This window comes from Carcharodon carcharias, chromosome 7 (genome assembly GCF_017639515.1).
Source record: "Carcharodon carcharias isolate sCarCar2 chromosome 7, sCarCar2.pri, whole genome shotgun sequence".
Taxonomy (NCBI): Eukaryota; Metazoa; Chordata; class Chondrichthyes; order Lamniformes; family Lamnidae; genus Carcharodon; species Carcharodon carcharias.
The window spans coordinates 63,724,113-63,742,229 of NC_054473.1; the positions used below are offsets into that span (position 1 = coordinate 63,724,113).

The 18,117-nt window shown below is 45.0% G+C and overlaps 1 protein-coding gene across 9 annotated transcripts in view; it reads right to left on the bottom strand.

The window, feature by feature from the left end:
• chl1b (cell adhesion molecule L1-like b) overlaps positions 1-18,117 on the bottom strand; it is a 727,052-nt gene that overhangs the window by 338,317 nt on the left and 370,618 nt on the right. For all 9 annotated transcript variants that reach the window (XM_041191219.1, XM_041191221.1, XM_041191227.1 and 6 more), the window contains 2 exons: positions 3,607-3,772; positions 2,684-2,808 (listed from right to left, as the gene is read on the bottom strand). In XM_041191219.1, coding sequence (XP_041047153.1) covers positions 2,684-2,808; positions 3,607-3,772 — 291 coding nt within the window. The remainder of the gene's footprint in view (positions 1-2,683; positions 2,809-3,606; positions 3,773-18,117) is intronic.

Genomic DNA, 18,117 nt, shown 5'->3' on the forward strand with positions numbered 1-18,117 from the left:
CCAAATATCCATTATTTATTTTTGAACCTAGGCAGTGAGTATTAAGGTTGTCTATCTGTGGAGACAGCATATCCAAGCCAAATACAAACTGAATTATGCTCCATATTTTGATAGGTGATACTCATCTGCTTAGTAAACTAATATTTACACTGTTCATTGATAGAATGGAATGTCCTCTTCTCGTACGAAGTATAGTTTTGCTTAATTGATTTGTGTAATATTGTAACCAACCTAAATTGCTTTGTGGAGTTTAAAACTTGTCCTCATGCTCATTCTTATTTTATGCAACAATATTTTTGCAGTCAAATCTCTTGAAAATTTAAGCATTAGATTCACCGCACTAATGTATCCTCCCCTTAAGTGACAAATAAAAAACAAAGCATAAAACAACACAACAATCTGAACTAACATAAAGTTCAGAAAAAGAAATAAACAATTGTTAATAGCTTCCTGGAAGGCTCAGTGTATTTTTCCAGTGAGTAAGTTAATCATACAGGCTAGACAGATTACACGGCCAATTCCCCAATCTGTGCTTCACTGTGTTAGTGTAGATCAATCTGAAACATTTTTGCCTCTGACTTAGAAGGATAAACAATTCTTCCTCTTATATCTAACTGGTTGTCACATTTGTGGATGTAACAAAAGTGACTTCGCTAAATAATGAATTATTCATGAGATATCCTGCAGGTGTGATAAGGTGCTACCTAACTAAGACAGTTGTTCTTAATATTGGCTGATGCATTAAAAAAAATGACCTCTGCTCTCATGAAACAGCATTTTGCTCCTTCCTCACACTGATCCACTAATGATAGTTGGTCTAAGGCTTTATCCTCCTACTAGATATCGGGTTTTTTTCAATTGTTGCCACCAAATTTAGTTCTTTCTCTCCTGTCCCTCTTCTCTCTCCGGTCGCTCTTCGTCCTTTCCTCTTCTCTGTCCTCCCCTCCTGGCTATCCCATCTGCTTCCAATCCCCTAACCATTTCCCTGCCCTCATCCTCATCCAAATAACCAATGATGTTAAGAGCAGACAGATTACAGAAGATATATATGTAAACCTGGACTAAAAGATGGTCAATTGTATGGTCCCATCCGCTAAAGTCTCCAGATTTGAGATTGTTTGAATGTTGTTGGCATAATTGATTTATGGCATAAATCTTTGCACTTATTTCGACATTTGCTATATAATTCATGTTTTTAAAGAAATGTTTTCTTTTCCCTGCATTCTTACCAGAACCTATAGCTTAACTGTTCCAGTCATGTTGCCATGTTATTGGTGACAAATGTTAAAACACAATTTTTACATGGTTTCCCCTAAGCATGTGGTTGTTCCTTGACCGAATAAACTTTGTCCAGGATGCACCTAAAAACAGGGCTATCTCGCGCATGTTATAAATGATTGGGAGCAAGGTAAGTCAGCAGATTTACATGCGATGATATGAGTCTGTCAATATACATGATTATAAAAGAAGGCCTTCACTACCAATAGGGAATTTTTTAAAAATCAAATCAAGTATGCCATTGATTATGTTGACAGTGACATATGTAAAGTAATTAATATTTTCTTGTCAATATTAATACAATGTCAACATAAACAAGTTTGAGCTAAGTGGGTACTTTACTATTATCCCTTGTTGAAGATACTTGGGAAGACTACTCTGTTGAGTTACACTGGTTGACTAATGTAACTTGGGACACTGGGGTTGAAAATTGAGCAGGGATGCATCATTTTTGTCCCAAAATAATCTTCTCCTGCCACTTTCACCAGATACCAGAAAATCCTACCCAAAGAGAATGGACATAATCAAGTTAGGCTGTAATGACAGTGACATTATACATTCGTTTCATGGATTACCCACCAAAGCAATGCTGGAACCTTGTAATGCTAGCATATTACTGATGCGTACTGCTGCTGGGATGATTAAGACCTTTTAAAAATAAAATGCCATTCCTACAGAAGGCAATTGATAATCTGGTGATCTATTCCAAAGCAGAGGCTAAGTATTTCCTTCCTACCCTGGTGGATGGCTTCTTTTAGCTATTTCAGGTGACAGACCCTTACAGCAGCAGAGATTTTCTGGAGCCTCACCTCATCCTAATGATAGGCACCCCAGTGCAGGCTGACAGAGCAGGGTCAGCTCACGGCGGATGTAATTCCTGCTAAGTTAAATTTTTGATGGAACAGCTGCTCTAGAACTTCTTTGAATTTACACTGATCTAAATACTTCCTTTAGAAGGCACTTCAAGTAGATCACAGCAATCCTCCTGAAAATCATTGGGCAGGATAATACCCAAAGCTGGTATAATTATGATTAGAAAATAAAGCAGTCAATAGCTATTTGGGTGTGACTTGAGTCCTGTACAATATTGCAAAGTTGCACAAGAATGTTAACACAGATAGCTTACCAACTGCTTTTACAACTTTGCAGAATGAAAATGATTCATCTGTTTAACCTCTTCTTGTCTTACTTCCTTGTAAAACGCCATTGGGCCTGCTGATTTGAAATTACTATTGATATGTGGCACTTCAAATTATCTGAGAATAATCAGAACTGACATTTCACCATGCATAACAGATTGCATTGCTCAATATCTAGGTTGGTCAGAGTTAGCTATTAGCCATACAATAAGAGCTCTTAACAAATGTATACATAACACAGCACTATTAATTCCCAAGGAACTTACCGAGGACAACAAGTTTTGCATCTGCTGTAACAGCATCCAAGGAGGTTCTTGCGACACAGGTGTACATCCCTTCATCATCTTCACTTACATCAATAATTCGAAGGATATCACCATCCATAACTATTCTAGAGGATTACAAAATTATACTGGTACACCAACTTTGTTAAAGTAGATCTTACTTTCATGATTCTTTATATCAGAAAGAACACTTACCGATGGAAACCTCTAAAAATACCAGCTTAGTGATATAATTTACAACTAGCGAATGTAATCATGATACAGTGGCACAAAATGCAAGAATTCCAATATAGAAGAAAGACATAGAGCTAGGTTTCTGTTAATTCCCTTCTCTACTGTGTTCCAGGGCGCAGTCATGCCACTTAGGCACAGTGCAAGCCAGAATGGCAAAAAAGTCACCCACAAATTGCAATGATGCTCATGAGACAGCTCACTGGCTGCATTGCTAGGCAAGCAAGCAGGAAAAATAAGGGATGGATAAAATAACCTCCAAACAAGAACAGACGCGCCTTCATGAAAAAGTACAAAGTCAGGAATTAAGTAGAAGTATGCCTAATTTTAAAGCTAATTTTATAGGTTTGGTTCACAAGATGCATTAACTTAGAGGTGTGTTCCCTTTGCTTTTATTTAGCAAAACATGTTCTCCAATTTATTTTCACAATTTTTTCACTAAAAACCAGAAACAGACAATAACAGAAGAAAAATATGCATGCCTGTGTAAAATATAAAAATGCAGTAAACATTAAAGAAAATTCTTATCACACACAAGAAGACTGCTGACCTAGGAAATGGATACCTACTACTTTGACAGTTTTTATTCTAGATGATTTTAGTGGTGCTGAATTGACATTAGCAATAATGATGACTAAAGTGGAGTGCTTCTTGTCCATTTTACAAACTATTACCTGTCATCCTCTGTTTGGTCACTGTAAATTTCGTCTCCATCCTTTTTCCATGATAACTCAAAGTCATTTTCGAAAGCTGAGTCATATTCAGCATGACATTTAAACTGTGCCAGTGCAGACTTCTGTACCATCAAATCCTCAGGTGGAAACACTATTTCTGTAGCAACTGAAAGAGATACAGAGGATCGAAAATGCTATTAGTGTAATTTCTACAATAGTAATAAATATATCAAACAGAAGAGGATAATTTCAGATGTACGAACGTTAGCATTGAAAGCATTCAGACATTTAGACCATTATTCAGCAATAATTAAAACCATCAATTGCTCCATGAAATGTGTGCCTGAAGAAACAACTTTCAAAATATGACTTAGTTGTTCATTTGCTTTGTTTCTGCTTGATTGGACATCATTTTTTTTAAGTTAAGATGCAGCGCACAATATAAAATATCATTGTTTCATATGCAAAAAAGAATTTGTATTTATAGAAGCATAAAAGTGTAGCAAAATAAATGAAAACAGAAAATGCTGAAAAAGCACTGCAGCTCAATCATCATTTGAAAGAAAAACGATATTGTCTTCCTAATAGGGAAAGTAAGCTAACAGATATTGCTGTTGTTATCACAGGTAAACAATGGTTCTGAAATTTGACAGCAGAAAACTATATTTGGGCTGAATTTAATGGGATGCTGTGTTGCTGCACTCCCTTGCCACCCCCACCGAAATGTCAGCGAGGAGACCACTCACGAAAAAGCTGGCTGCCCCACAGCCATTTTACACTTGGCGGGCCTAAATTGGTTCAGGGTGAGACTTCCGCCCCCATCTGGAAATCTTGTTTTGGAGATGCTGGACAATCTGATTGGCTGGCATCTCTGTAGGCCCAGCAGCACTTGGGTTGAGTGGTGACCACTGCTAGGACTACAGCCAATGCTGAAAAAGAGGAGGTTATGTAAGCCAGACTGAAGGCAAATCAGGGGTATTGGCGGAGCCAGGCTGGCAGGCCCTAGCGAGGGGCAAGAAATTGGGGCTGGGCTTCAGAGGCCTGGGGGGAAGATTAAAGGGGGGGCATATGACCTTGAGGAGGTGCCTCTAATGGGTACTGGGTCATCCCAAAAGAGATCCTCCTCTCCATTGCCCACACCAGCTTACCCAGCAAAAGCTGTCAGGCTACCCACTTGGCCTAGGCCTCCCTCTGCTGTGGGCAAAATAGCAGTGGGAGGCAGGATAAGGCACTTAAATAGCCATTAATTGGCCACTGAAGAACCTCAATAGGTCCAAGGGTGAGCAGGCTGCCCAATGCCTCTATCACCCACTGCAAATGGGACACACAGGATGGGGTGGGGTGGGGGGGGGGGGGGGGGGGGGGGGGGGGTCGTCCGCATACAATCCAGCCCATCATTTCAGACACTTAGCCTTAAAAAAGTTAAAATTAACATGTTGAGGGCCAGGAAAATTATGTTTTCCTCTGACGTTTGCAGCTTGACTAAAGTGTTTTTTTTAAAAAAACAGAATAATGTTCCATTCTACGCAGATATAGACCAAGTATGTGACTGGTACAATAATTTTCATGGACAGGACATTGTATGGGTGGGAGAGTGAGCTGTGAGGTGGATGCAGAGATGCTTCAGTGTGATTTGGACAAGCTGAGCAAGTGGGCAAATGCATGGCAGATGCAGTATAATGTGGATAAATGTGAGGTTATCCACTTTGGTAGCAAAAACAGGAAGGCAGATTATTATCTGAATGGCTTTAAGTTGAGAGAGGGGAATGTGCAATGAGACCTGGGTGTCCTTGTACACCAGTCACTGAAGGTAAGCATGCAAGTGCACCAGGTGGTAAAGAAGGCAAATGGTATGTTGGCCTTCATAGTGAGGGGATTCGAGTACAGGAGCAGGGGTATCTTGCTGCAATTATACAGGACCTTGATGAGACCACACTTAGAATAGTGTGTGCAGTTTTGGTCTCCTTATCTGAGGAAGGATGTTTTTGCTATAGAGAGAGTGCAGCGAAGGTTTACCAGACTGATTCCTGGGATGGCGGGACTGACATATGAGGCGAGATTGAGTCTGTTAGGGTTATATTCAATGGAGTTCCGAAGAATGAGACAGGTCTCATAGAAAACTATAAAATTCTAACAGGACTACACAGGGTAGATACAGGAAGGAAGTTCCCGATGGTCGGGGAGTCCAGAACCAGGGGTCACAGTTTGAGGATATGGGGGTAAACCATTTAGGACTGAGATGAGGAGAAATTTCTTCACCCAGAGAGTGGTGAGCCTGTGGAATTCACTACCACAGAAAGTAGTTGAGGCCAAAATATTGTATGTTATCAAGGAGTTAGATATAGCTCTTGGGGCGAAAGGAATCAAAGGATATGGGGAGAAAGGGAGCAGGCTATTGAGTTGGATGATCAGCCATGATCATATTGAATAGTGGAGCAGGCTCGAAGGGCCAAATGGCCTCCTCCTGCTCCTATTTTCTATGTTTCTATATCATTTCAATTCAATGTCAGGTTTTGAATTGTCATTTTGCATCCAACAATCAAATTACAATACACAGGATTAACTATTATATACAATTTAATACTGAAAAGTATTAATATATTATTAACTGAATAAATTTCTGCCAACTGCCAAAAAATGCTCAATATCAATTGGTTCTGTCTAGGTTTGATTAGCCAAGAGCCTTATTGTTGTTGACCAATGGTGTTTAAATGGCAAAACAACATACTATGGAAAGGTCCTTAATGCAGATTTTTAATGATAAACAGGAATAGATTTGTAATGATAAAAATACACAGTACTGTGTATTTTCATTAAGTATTTCACATAGTGGAACAGGTATCATTTTCTTCAGGCGGGGCGGGAGGAGATGGGCACAGATGTTGTTTGAAAATGAAATTACCAGACCAAATAAATGATATTGGAAGCTCTAATTTTCAAATGGGATTTTCAAAAACATTCAAACACAACCTCTTTTGTTTATTTTGAATTGCTAGATCAACCAATAAAAAGAAAAAGTCTTGTTGAACTAAAACTCTAAAGCACAGATGTCACAAGTTTATCAATAGCTTTGTTACTACCGCAATATCCTAGTGAACAATTAGAAAAGTAAGCTTGATGTCTTGTAAGATGATGGATTGCGCCGGGATGGTCAACTTTGTGTTAAACATCAACTGGTGTGGCTCAGGACCCCCAATCTGGCAAGGCATTCTCTGCCGCATTTGCTACGAGGGAACACTGGAGACTGAAAAGCTGCACGATTCACTAGCCTCTGTTTCCTCTGGGCTCTCTTCTTGGTCAGCTGAGTTTTTTGTTTCTGCTCACTTCTTCCAAAGCCTCTCCAAATGGTCAGCCTCCTGAGTTCTTGGTCGTCAGCGACTGTCTCTCAGTTGTCAGTGTCAATATCTGCCATCTTGATATCCTGCTTGCAGTTGGCCTTGTAGCAGAGGTAGGGATGCCTAGGAGGTCATGACCCTATGGCCAGTTCACCATACAGGAGGTCTTTGGGTATATGGTTGTCATCCATCTGATGAACGTGGCCAAGTCAGCACAGATGTTGCTGGCTTAGTAATGAGTGAAAGCTGATGGAATTAGCACGCTCTAGGATACTGAGTTGGTGACCCTGTCCTGCCAAGAGATGCCAAGAATATGTCTGAGATAGGGAAAGTGGGAACTGTTCAGCCTCTTCTCTTGTCTAGCATATGTTGTCCAGGTCTCACCACTGTAGAGGGGTGTGGTAAAGACGCAGGCTTGGTAGACTCACAGTTTGGTGTTCTCAGTCAGGTTGCTATTGTTCCACACTCTCTTACTCAGTTTGGACAGAACAGCTGCAGCTTTTGTGATGCGTATGTTGATTTCAGCATCAAGTAACAGATTGCTGGTGATTGTGGAGCCTAGATATGTGAAGCTATCAACAACCTCTGGCGTTACATTATCTATGCTGACAGATGGCAGTATGACAGCATCCTGAGCCATAACATTTGTCTTCCAGATGATCACAGTCAAACCAAACTCTTTACAGGTATAATAAAGTCTGTCCAATTGTCGCTGAAGGTGTTCCTCAGTAGGGATGTTAATGCGGCATCGTTAGTGTAGAGCAACCTTCTGGTGAGGACTTGGCACACCTTTCTCTTGGATCTCTGGTGAGCAAAGCTGAACAGCTTTGCGCCAGTTCTGGTATACAAGTAGACACTCTCTGTAGATGAGCTGATGGCATCTGATAGCAGCAAAGAGAAGAATATGCCAAAGAGTGTCAGTGCCAGAACATATCCCTGTTTGATCTCACTGTGGATCTCAAAGAGTTCCAATGTTGCCCCGAGTTAGCTGATCTTCCCCATTGTGTTGTCATGGCAAGAGGAAATCATACTGTGCAGCTTTGGGGGCAGCCAATTTTCTCCTTCAGTTTAAATAGACCACCTCTGCTCACATGGTTGAATGATTTGGTATAAAGTTCAGTTCAGCCAGCATAAAGTACTCAGGTTACATTGGCTGGACTAAACAACTAACTCACACTGGAAGAAAATGTGTTCTTCTGTTTGCTGTCAAATGATCTGGGCACTGCACCTTAGGAAGGATATATGGTCTTGTGGATGCTCAGTGTAGATTTAGCTGAATAATACCTGGATTCCAAGGATTAAAGTACGAGGACAGATGACACAAACTAGGCTTGTAGTCCCTGGCATGTAAGAGGTTCAGGGGTGATTTGATTAAACTTTTCAAGATATTAAGAGGCACAAATAGGATAGACAAAAAAAATTTAAGGGAGAAATTGGATCATGTAGTGCAAGCCACTTTACAGGCTTACATCAATTCCCCAGGGGCAGTCAATGCCATGGGCCACTAGCTGTGCAGCCCATATGGCATGCCTCATTGATATCATTGAAGGACGTCACATGAGCTCCTCAGTCACAGCCCACAATGCTATCTGCTCCCAGAATACTAGGTGAACAGATCTCTCCCCCAATCTATTTCTGTTCATTGTGGAGGCCAGGACTCAGCAGCATTGTCTGAAAATCAAAGCCAGACCATCAAAGTAGAAAACATTTCTACACACAAAGTGCTAGAGGTTTGGAATTTGCTTCTACAAACAGCAATTGATGCTAGATTGATAGGTTTGTGTTAACAAAGGAATCTGGGAATAAAAACAGAAAATGCTGGAATGCACGTCAGGCATCATCTATGGAGAGAGAAACATATATGGTATCTGGAATATAAAGAATATGGATGCAAGGTACATGGAGTTAGATTGCAGAACAACTATAATTTTATTGAATAGACAGGAAGGCTTGAAGGGCTAAATGGCTGGCTCATTACTATGTTCTGATTTAAGCCACATTACTTTGAAAAGAGTCAGTTAATTTAAAAGAAATCGGGGCAACATTCTCCCCCCGTTGGGGGGGAAGTGTGGGAGCGGGCGCGGGCAGGCTTCCAATCGGCGCCCCCAATTGGGGGCATGCTGCCATTTTACATGGAGGGCCAATTACAGCCTGCCCAGCGTGATGTCTGCTGGGAAGCACTATGCGCTCCCTGTGTGGGCAGGGAGGGGAATTCCCTCAGCCAGGAGTGTGCTCTTTTGCATACGCATGCTGAAGAACGCACAGATTTCCCTGAGGCAAAATGCTGCCCCAGGGAGATTGGCTCACATTTTAAACTTTAAATGAAGCTGAGAAAAAAATTTCCCTGCCATGTCCCCTCATGTGATACTGTCACAAGAATTGGGACATGTCCATAATTTTATTTTAAAATATTGTGAGATTTTAAATCCTCATGAAGCCTCATCCCATCCATGGATGAGGGTTCTTGCTTTTTCAGAAGCTCGGCCTGCTTGCCAACCTTAAGGGCAGGTCCATTAAGAACTTCAACTACTTTGTTAATGGCCTTAATAGGCCGTTGACACGTTGGCGGGCGCACAGCCGACTCGGGTATCCACCTGCAGAACTGAACATCTGGATGATGTGCCGTAATGTCGGGACACACGTCCAATGTCACCCCAAGTCATTTTACGCATCGGGGAGCAGGCCCCGCCCCTGCTCGCCAACCGGAAGATACAGCCCCAGAGAAACTTTAGTGGGTGTTTGAATACCCCTTCTGCCTATACCACTGCTTTTACATTTTAAGTTAAATATACTGGAACTGATGCCACAGACCATATCCATAAGAATGGAACATTTAAATGGACCCATCTCTTTAATTTTGCTATAATATACAGACTACAAAAATTAGAAAAGGACTGGCCTATTTGTTTTAGCTAATAAAACCTCCAAGGCCTCACGCTTCAAACATTTATTTTTTTCTCATTCAAGTACTGAAGAAGCCCTCTTGTTAAAAATGTATCCCTGGTGTCATCCATTATGAATGGAAGTTGGTTCAGAGCTGCTAGATTTTAGACTTTGCCCCAGGTTTCTGCCAATCACATAGCTGGAAACCAGGACAAAGAGCACAGGTCAGAAGCATGCATGCACAACCAGGTGTTTTTAAAACAAAAACAGAATTACCTGGAAAAACTCAGCAGGTCTGGCAGCATCGGCGGAGAAGAAAAGAGTTGACGTTTCAAGTCCTCATGACCCTTCAACAGAACTAGGTGAATCCAAGGAAGCGGTGAAATATAAGCTGGTTTAAGGTGGTGCAGGGGAAGAAGTGGAGGGGGGTGGTGTGGTTGTAGGGACAAGCATGCAGTCATAGAAGCAGATCATCAAAAGATGTCACAGACAACAGAACAAAAGAACACAGAGGGGTTGAAGTTGGTGATATTATCTAAACGAATGTGCTAATTAAGAATGGATGGTAGGGCACTCAAGGTATAGCTCTAGTGGGGGTGGGGGGAGCATAAAAGATTTAAAAATATTTAAAAATAATGGAAATAGGTGGGAAAAGAAAAATCTATATAATTTATTGGAAAAAACAAAAGGAAGGGGGAAGAAACAGAAAGGGGGTGGGGATGGAGGAGGGAGGTCAAGACCTAAAGTTGTTGAAATTAATATTCAGTCCGGAAGGCTGTAAAGTGCCTAGTCGGAAGATGAGGTGTTGTTCCTCCAGTTTGCGTTGGGCTTCACTGGAACAATGCAGCAAGCCAAGGACAGACATGTGGGCGAGAGAGCAGGGTGGAGTGTTAAAATGGCAAGCGACAGGGAGGTTTGGGTCATTCTTGCGGACAGACCGCAGGTGTTCTGCAAAGCGGTCGCCCAGTTTACTTTTGGTCTCTCCAGTGTAGAGGAGACCGCATTGGGAGCAACGAATAGAGTAGACTAAGTTGGGGGAAATGCAAGTGAAATGCTGCTTCACTTGAAAGGAGTGTTTGGGCCCTTGGACAGTGAGGAGAGAGCAAGTGAAGGGGCAGATGTTACATCTTTTGCGTGGGCATGGGGTGGTGCCACAGGTGGGGGTTGAGGAGTATGGGGTGATGGAGGAGTGGACCAGGGTGTCCCGGAGGGAATGGTCCCTACGGAATGCCAACGGGGGGGTGAAGGGAAGATGTGTTTGGTCGTGGCATCATGCTGGAGTTGGCGGAAATGGCGGAGGATGATCCTTTGAATGCGGAGGCTCGTGGGATGATAAGTGAGGACAAGGCGGGCCCAATCATGTTTCTGGGAGGGAGGAGAAGGCGTGAGGGAGGATGCGTGGGATATGGGCCGGACACGGTTGAGGGCCCTGTCAACGACCGTGGGTGGAAAACCTCGGTTAAGGAAGAAGGAGAACATGTCAGAGGAACTGTTTTTTAAGGTAGCATCATCGGAACAGATGCGACGGAGGTGAAGGAGCTGAGAGAATGGGATGGAGTCCTTACAGGAAGCGGGGTGTGAAGAGCTGCAGTCGAGGTAGCTGTGGGAGTCGGTAGGCTTGTAATGGATATGGGTGGACAGTCTATCACCAGAGATTGAGACAGAGAGGTCAAGGAAGGGAAGGGAAGTGTCAGAGATGGACCACGTGAAAATGATGGAGGGGTGGAGATTGGAAGCAAAATTAATAAATTTTTCCAAGTCCCGACGAGAGCATGAAGCAGCACCAAAGTAATCATCGATGTACCGGAGAAAGAGTTGTGGAAGGGGGCCAGAGTAGGACTGGAACAAGGAATGTTCCACATACCCCATAAAGAGACAGGCATAGCTGGGGCCCATGCGGGTACCCATAGCCACACCTTTAATTTGGAGGAAGTGAAAGGAGTTGAAGGAGAAATTGTTCAGTGTGAGAACAAGTTCAGCCAGATGGAGGAGAGTAGTGGTGGATGGGGATTTTTCGGGCCTCTGTTTGAGGAAGAAGCTAAGGGTTCTCAGACCATCCTGGTGGGGGATGGAGGTGTAGAGGGATTGGACGTCCATGGTGAAGAGGAAGCATTTGGGGCCAGGGAACTGGAAATTGTTGATGTGACGTAAGGTGTCAGAGGAATCACAGATGTAGGTGGGAAGGGATTGGACAAGGGGAGAGAGAAGGGAGTCAAGATAACGAGAAATGAGTTCTGTGGGGCAGGAGCAAGCTGACACGATCGGTCTACTGGGACAGTTTTGTTTGTGGATTTTGGGTAGGAGGTAGAAGCGGGTCATCCGAGGTTGGGCGACTATCAGGTTGGAAGCTGTGGGAGGAAGATCCCCAGAGGAGGTGAGGTCAGTGACAGTCCTGGAAACAATGGCTTGATGTTCAGTGGTGGGGTCATGGTCCAGGGAGAGGTAGGAGGAAGTGTCTGTGAGTTGAAGCTCAGCCTCCGCGAGGTAGAGGTCAGTGCGCCAGACAACAACAGCACCACCCTTGTCAGCGGGTTTGATGACAATGTCAGGGTTGGACCTGAGAGAACGGAGAGCAGTAAGTTCAGGGATGAGAGATTAGAATGGGTGAGAGGAGCAGAGAAATTGAGACGACTAATGTCGCGCCGACAGTTCTCAATGAAAAGATCAAGAGAAGGTAAGAATCCAGAGGGAGGGGTCCAGGTGGAGGGAGAATATTGGAGATGGGTAAAAGGATCAGTTGAACGGGGAGAGGACTCCTGCCCAAAGAAGTGAGCCCGGAGACGAAGATGGCGGAAGAAGAGTTCAGCATCGTACCGAGCCCGAAATTCATTGAGGTGGGGGCGTAAGGGTGTGAAACTAAGTCCTTTGCTGAGCACTGTACATTCAGCATCGGAGAGTGGAAGGTCAGGGGGTATAGTGAATACACGGCTGGTGCTGGGATTGGAAGATGGGGTGGGGACAGAGGGACAGGCAGGGGTGGAGGGTCCTAGATGGGTGTTGGTGACGATGAGTTGTTGGAGCTTGCGTTCCTTAGCACTTGAGAGAAAGAGATAAAGTTTCTTGTTGAGATGTCAGATGAGACAAAGAATAAAATGAAACTGGGGGCACGCGCAGCTTTGAAAAAGGGTACGGCGGTGCTGCTGGAGGGAGAGGTCGAGTTCATATCGCGGTGCATGGCACTGAATGTGGATCTCAGAATGTGACGGGAACAGCAGTCCGAGAAACGTTTTATGTCCCGGAGATACCTGTAATCCTGGGTGGGTTCGAAACATGAGGGGTGGAATTTATTTAAACATGTACACTCGTGTCTCAGTGCCACATGAGCTGGGACATGTTTGTGAAGTGAAGAAAATTTATTTAATTATTTTATAAAACCTTCATCCACGGGCGGAATGAGGTTTCCTGAAAAACGCAAAGGCCGCTTGGGCCCTTCGTCTGCCCGCCAACCTTAAGGTTAGACAGGCAGCATTCTTAACAAGTTTAATAGCTTTTTTAATGGCCTTAATAAGCCGTTGACAGTTCGGCAGGCACACAGCCACCTCAGGTACACGCCATCAAATGAAATATCGAAATGATGCGCAATGGCGACGGAATGCATGGCCGACATCATCACACATCATTTTACTCATCGGCGTGTCAAGCCCGCCCCCACACTTTGATGGCAAAATTCTGCCCCTAGACTCTTATGTCTCCAGGTTTGAAGTTCAACAAAGGAAAACTGACGAGGTCATTAATCCACCAGCTCAGTCTGAAAGACCACCTTCTACTTCCAATTCTATATCAATGGCCTTTTATTTTTATGTAATTCTTGATGGCCAATGGCCATTGATCATGGCTGGGATTATCTGTGCCTGCCAATGTTGGGCGTGTTCAATGGCATAAGTGGACAATATGGCGCAATCCGTTTTATGATGGCGTGAAACCAGTTCACGATCATCCGCTCAACCCACCAAATGCATGCCACGTTTCTCATCATCGGATGTCAAGAACCTCATTGTAATACATCTGCATATCACTATTAGGCCATCTGACGCAATCGTCCTCCCCACCACTGAATTATCTGTCCATGTTGGTGGGAAAGCGCGCTGACATGTTTCACAACAGCATATAAAGCGTGTGCACTTGGTGGGCTGCACATTGAGGGGAACTCAGAGGTGAGTGCACCGCAATGATGTGCACCACTCGCCAGGGTCACCTGTTGGGCTTCAAGCTTGAGCAGCGTTGGTGGGGGGTGGGGGGGTCAAGGGCAGCCCTGCTGTTGAGGCAACTTGTTGAGGGAGGGAAAGGACAGCCCTGCCATTGAGGCAACTTATGGTTGGGGTGGGGAGAAGCGGTGGTCTTGGGGGCAAGAGCAGCCCTGCCGTTGAATATAATGCACAAGCATTCAGGGCAGGGGGGTAGGATGAACGAAGGAAGTGGTCATCCATTAGGGAAATCTATATAAATGATTATTCCTCTGCAGCTGAGACAGTTCAGGCACATCCACATTGATATGATTGGAGTTGGGCTTCTAGTTTATCTGCCCACTCAAGCTGGAGGCGCTCATAGCCCCTTGCATTGTCAGCATCCCGGTTTGGACCAGTTTCCCCCATGATTCAAGCTAACAGTGCTGCTTTGCAGTGTGGGTTAGGTGAATGCCTGTGCCTGAGTTGAGAGCACAGCATGTAGTTCAATGGGTAAGGCTGCCGCCAATTGGTCAGGTGGAGTAGGAAAGAGGTGGGTGGGGTTTCGGGCAGCCATTCAGCACATTAGACTCTGGCCATCCAAGTGGTGGCCAGTACTCTCTGGGAAGTGTTAAGGGGCCTTCACACTTAACCAGGACAGGTTCTTCGTACACTTATGCTAACCATGTGTCTCTCTTTCAACCTGCGGGAGGAGAACATCCGGGTCATGGAGCCTGGTGAACTAGCAATATGCCTGGTGGACTACAGAGGGCAGAGACGGCGGAGAAGAGAGCAGCTGAGGCTCCAGGCTGTGAAGAGGCAGGAGCAGCAACCTCAGGAAGAAGGGGTGGCTGGGACTCCTGCAAAGCCGTTGAAAAGCCACAGCGAGCCATTGCAGGTCAGCGCCTAGCAATACCCAGGGACTATGGACGCCACCTTTCACTCCTGTGTATGACTGAGAACCAGTGTTGCTGAAGATCGTGCATACCTAGGGAACTGGTCGGTCACATCTGCCAGCTACTATGGGGACATGGAGGGCATCCACTGCCAGTGGCTGTGAAAGTGATCATGGTAGCTCCATTTCTATGCCAATGATCCCTTTCGGGGCTCCACAGGTGACCTCTGTGGGATCTCACAAGCCACCACCCACAAATGCATCCATGAGGTCATGGATGCTACCTTCGCGAGGGCACACAACTTTGTGCATTTCACCCAGAACCAGGACAGCCAGGATGCAAGAGCGATTGGATTCGCCCAGGTCTCGGGTTTCCCACAGGTGCAGGGTGCAATTGACTTCACTCATGTGGCACTCAGATCTCCATCACAACACACGGTGAACTACGTCAATTGTAAGGAGTTCCACTCGCTGACTGTGCAGCTGGTGTGCGACCACCAGAAATGCATCCTGCAGTGTGCGCACGGTTTCCAGGGAGTGTGCACAACTCCTACTTCCTCAGTTGGTCACAGATCCCTGACATCTTCCAGGATCCACAGAAGCTGCAGGGTTGGCTCCTCAGGGACAAGGGCTACCTGCAGAGGCTGTGGCTGATGGCACCCGTGCAGCGGCCTCAGACTGCTGCAGTTCGACAGTATAATGAGGCTCATGCAGCAGCTCATAACTTAGTGGAGTAGACCATTGGGATGCTGAAGATGAGGTTCCAGTGCCTGGACTGGTCTGGTGGAGCCCAGCAATACAGTCCACAGAGGGTGTCATGCATCGTCATCATCTGCTGCGCCCTTTACAACCTGACGATGCAACGGGGAGACGAGTGGGCTGAGGAGGAGATGGAGGTCCCCTTCAATGAAGATGACTCCAATGGGGGTGAGGGTGAAGTTGTCCTCAAAGGCGACGATGACAGGGATGAGGCCCTCACACTGGCTAGATGAGGCAAGCGCACTCAGGAGGCCTTCATAGCTGCTAGATTTATAGAGGATGATGACGACATCCAATGAAGTGACCCCATATATCCTCACATTGCATTTGAGAATGTCTGACTTCTGTCTGGCCGACGGCAGCTAACTTGTGCTCTGTGATCAGGGATTTTCATGGACATACAGATATGAAACTTTAGAAGCACCTGATCCTTTGTCCACCTTCAGCGCCTGAGCCCTTCAGCAGCACAGCGTCATTGGTCACAGATGCTGAAGAGTTGGGGGCCAGCCCACCTTAAAGGTGCTGAGAATAGAGAGAGAGAATGATGGAACTCTGTGGCGCCTGCCCACTACATTCTGTCAGCAATGACCAGCACAATCGAGGTGCAGGCAACAGTAATGTGTCCAGGGAGTGTGATTCTCTTCAGAGGTTTCTTCAGGGCCTGACTGGAGGCCTTGGGTCATGAACTCTGTCGGTTATTTGGTAGATGTGCCTGCAGAAGCAAGGGGAGAGGACACATCACTCACAGCATGGTTGTCTGATGGATGTTGCACTGCTGGACCCTCACTTGGTAAAGTAGCGCCGACCTCAGCTTCAGCACAGGACCAGTCCAGATCGTTGCCAGCCAGTTGGATGGCTCTGTTTTCAAAGTTTGTGAGGACCTTGATTTCAGACATTCCTCCACCAGTCTGCAATCTCTCCCCCTTGTGCCAGTGTGCCAGCTTGTCCTGCATGAATAGAGAGGGAGAGGGTGTAAGCAGGACACCTGCCAGGCCAAATGATAAGTATGCCTGGCTTGTGTGGGTGGTGAGCAGTCCCATGGATGGGGTGAAGTGAATGACGGTGTATGTGAGAGAGTGAATGATGATGTCCCAGAAAGAAAAAACAATTCGGAGCAGTATTTTCCGGTTTTACTGGTGTTCCATTTTAAAGTATTCTTATTTCCCAGATTTTACTGTTTTTTCCTCTGGGGTCCCTTTAACTGGCAGTGAATGATATCCCTGTGGATATGTGATGGGTTTGTGAGTTTGTGAGTTGAGAGTGATGAGAAGCGTGAGTTACCCTGGCGGAACGAAGGAGATCATTCATCCTCTTGTGGCACTGGGTTGCTGTCCTCTTTTGAAGGGCATTGGCGCTGACCACCACTGCCACCACCTCCCAAGCCTGGTTGGTCACGCCGCAGCCCATTCTGCAGCCAGAGCCAGGGTAGAGGACATACCAGTGGGACTTTATGGCATCCAAAAGGCGTTCCAGTGACATGTCACTAAGCCTGGGGGCTGCAGTCTTTTTGCCTTTCATGGACATCTTCCCTGCAGCAATCATGAACTGGAAGCACTAAGATGTGTGCACGTGATTAGACTTTAAATATGATGCCCAGTGTGATGAAGCAGCAAGGTGTTAATGGGCAGGCAGATGAGAGCCCATCTACCATAGAAACGGGCGTGTTTCCCAGGAATGCATGAATAACCTGGCGGGTTTGGGACGATACAGTGTGAAAACCCACCATCGCGGCTGGCAGGTAAAACGTTATTTTACCCGTTCACTACCGCACTTAGTGCAAATCTGGGACGATTCCGTCCCATCTGATACTGAGATCCTTTTTTTATCCCAAGACCCAGAAGAGCCCTGGGCAACAGAACACCGACAAGACAACAGCTGCAGAGAAAGGCTCTGACATCTTTGCCTTTTATGAACCATCAGTCATCAGCCAGTCTGAGAACCTGACTCTGAAATAAGCTGCAGGCCATCAAGCAGCCAAAGGACTTAAGCTGCTCCAGTTTCAAAGTTCACCTGAGAACCAACCTCCATGATATTCGACGACAAGAAATCTTATAACCTGCTGGGAATTTTTCACTTTATAAGGCCTTCACTTTAACTGTAAATCATCAAATACGTTCAAGGCCTGCCACGTGGGAGACAGGAAAGCATAAATCTGGGACTGAATTGACTGTAATCTGTAGAAGCGTACTATCTTTATCTGTATCCAATCTTTGTGTGTGTATGTGTGCGTGCACGCGCCTGGGGCCGGGAGTAAGACATTGCTTTAGTTTTAGGTATATGTGTGAGAATAAATGAATTTCTTTGTTTTAATCTCATGAAAGCTTGCTGCTGAAATATTTAATTAGAATACACCAAAGATAAGAAAAGGCATGTCTCTTTCCATACAAAGCATACCAACTATAAGCAGTAAGCAAGCAGATACATTCTGTCCATGGCACACCACTAAAAGGAAACTAAACACTATTAGGGCTCCACA